Source organism: Columba livia, unplaced genomic scaffold, assembly GCF_036013475.1.
Source record: "Columba livia isolate bColLiv1 breed racing homer unplaced genomic scaffold, bColLiv1.pat.W.v2 Scaffold_2083, whole genome shotgun sequence".
In the NCBI taxonomy this organism is placed as follows: Eukaryota; Metazoa; Chordata; class Aves; order Columbiformes; family Columbidae; genus Columba; species Columba livia.
Genome location: NW_027043218.1, coordinates 18,508 through 20,056, shown reverse-complemented (window position 1 = coordinate 20,056; position 1,549 = coordinate 18,508). Strand labels below are relative to the sequence as shown.

The 1,549-nt window shown below is 52.7% G+C and overlaps 1 protein-coding gene across 1 annotated transcript; it reads left to right on the top strand.

Moving 5' to 3' along the window:
- The first annotated feature begins 212 nt into the window (after window positions 1–212).
- On the top strand, window positions 213–1,317 carry LOC135577997 (olfactory receptor 14J1-like). The gene has a single exon (XM_065048156.1). It carries the CDS (start codon window positions 213–215, stop codon window positions 1,125–1,127), a length of 915 nt encoding a protein of 304 aa, XP_064904228.1. The 3' UTR covers window positions 1,128–1,317.
- Window positions 1,318–1,549: the final 232 nt, after the last annotated feature.

Sequence of the window (1,549 nt, the reverse complement as noted above, 5' to 3'; positions counted from 1 at the left end):
TGTCATGGTCTGAGGTGGATCCCTCTGCTCTCAGCAGTGCCTGGTGGCTTTTCAGGGTAACATGGGAGTGTGATCAGGCTCCATCTCAGAAAGGTGCCAGCCCAGGGCAGCTGGAGCAAGACAGAGGGACAGAGCAGCTGCCCTCACTCTGCACTGACCCACAGGCACTTCTTTTTTTCCTCATGACAGCGCCCCATGCTCAGGAAAAGCAAATGTCCAACAGCAGCTCCACCACCCAGTTCCTCCTCCTGCCGTTCACAGACACACGGGAGCTGCAGCTCTTGCACTTCTGGCTCTTCCTGGGCATCTACCTGGCTGCCCTCCTGGGCAACGGCCTCATCATCACCACCATAGCCTGGGACCAGCACCTCCACACCCCCATGTACTTCTTCCTGCTCAACCTCGCCCTCCTCGACCTGGGCTTCATCTCCACCATTGTCCCCAGATCCATGGCTAATTCTCTCTGGGATTCCAAGGTCATTTCCTACGCAGGATGTGCTGCACAGGTCTTCTTTTTTTGTTTCTTGCTTGTTTCAGAGTATTTTCTTCTCACCATCATGTCGTACGACCGCTACGTTGCCATCTGCAAACCCCTGCACTATGGGACCCTCCTGGGCAGCAGAGCTTGTGTCCACATGGCAGCAGCTGCCTGGGCCACTGGGTTTCTCAATGCTCTGCTGCACACGGCCAATACATTTTCACTGCCCCTGTGCAAGGGCAAAGCCCTGGGCCAGTTCTTCTGTGAAATCCCCCAGATCCTCAAGCTCTCCTGCTCACACTCCTACCTCAGGGAACTTGGGCTTCTTGTGGTCAGTGTCTGCTTAGCATTTGGCTGTTTTGTGTTCATTGTGGTGTCCTATGTGCAGATCTTGAGGGCCGTGCTGAGGATCCCCTCTGAGCAGGGACGGCACAAAGCCTTTTCCACCTGCCTCCCTCACCTGGCCGTGGTCTCCCTGTTCATCAGCACTGGCACGTTTGCCCACCTGAAGCCTTCCTCTATTTGCTCCCCCTCCCTGGACCTGGTGGTGTCTGTTCTGTACTCAGTGGTGCCTCCAGCAGTGAACCCCCTCATCTACAGCATGAGGAACCAGCAGCTCAAAGATGCCCTGTGGAAACTCTTGACTTAGTGTTTTCTGAAGCAATAAACTGCCCATCTTTTTCTACATAAGAGTTTTAATGTAACTAATTACAGAACCAGCCTTTCATCTTTATTTTTTCTTGTTGATGGTGGTTTTATTGTGATAATGTTGTCATCCCCCATTCACTGCCTGCTTTTCTTGTATAAGTACTGTCCATGATCTCATGTATTTAAACAAAATAAAGGGTCATGTCGCGATTTATTTTCATGGTATCCTTCCTGCAAAGCCTGTTTGGAGCTGCAGGGACAGTTCCTGTGATGGGTGGAAGGGAAAAGAGTCCATCGTGGCAGCCCTGCCATGGAGCAGCAGCGCTTGTTCTTCCAGAGCTGTTCTGGTTCCACTCCCACACTCTCCTTCTCATCCCTGGTGTTGGTGCAAGGCCTGAGTGCTCGGGCAGCTTGGTCACCGTC

Bases quoted from the DNA above. Each gene is read 5' to 3' on its own strand.
- LOC135577997 (XM_065048156.1), top strand. From the start codon at position 213: ATGTCCAACAGCAGCTCCACCACCCAGTTCCTCCTCCTGCCGTTCACA.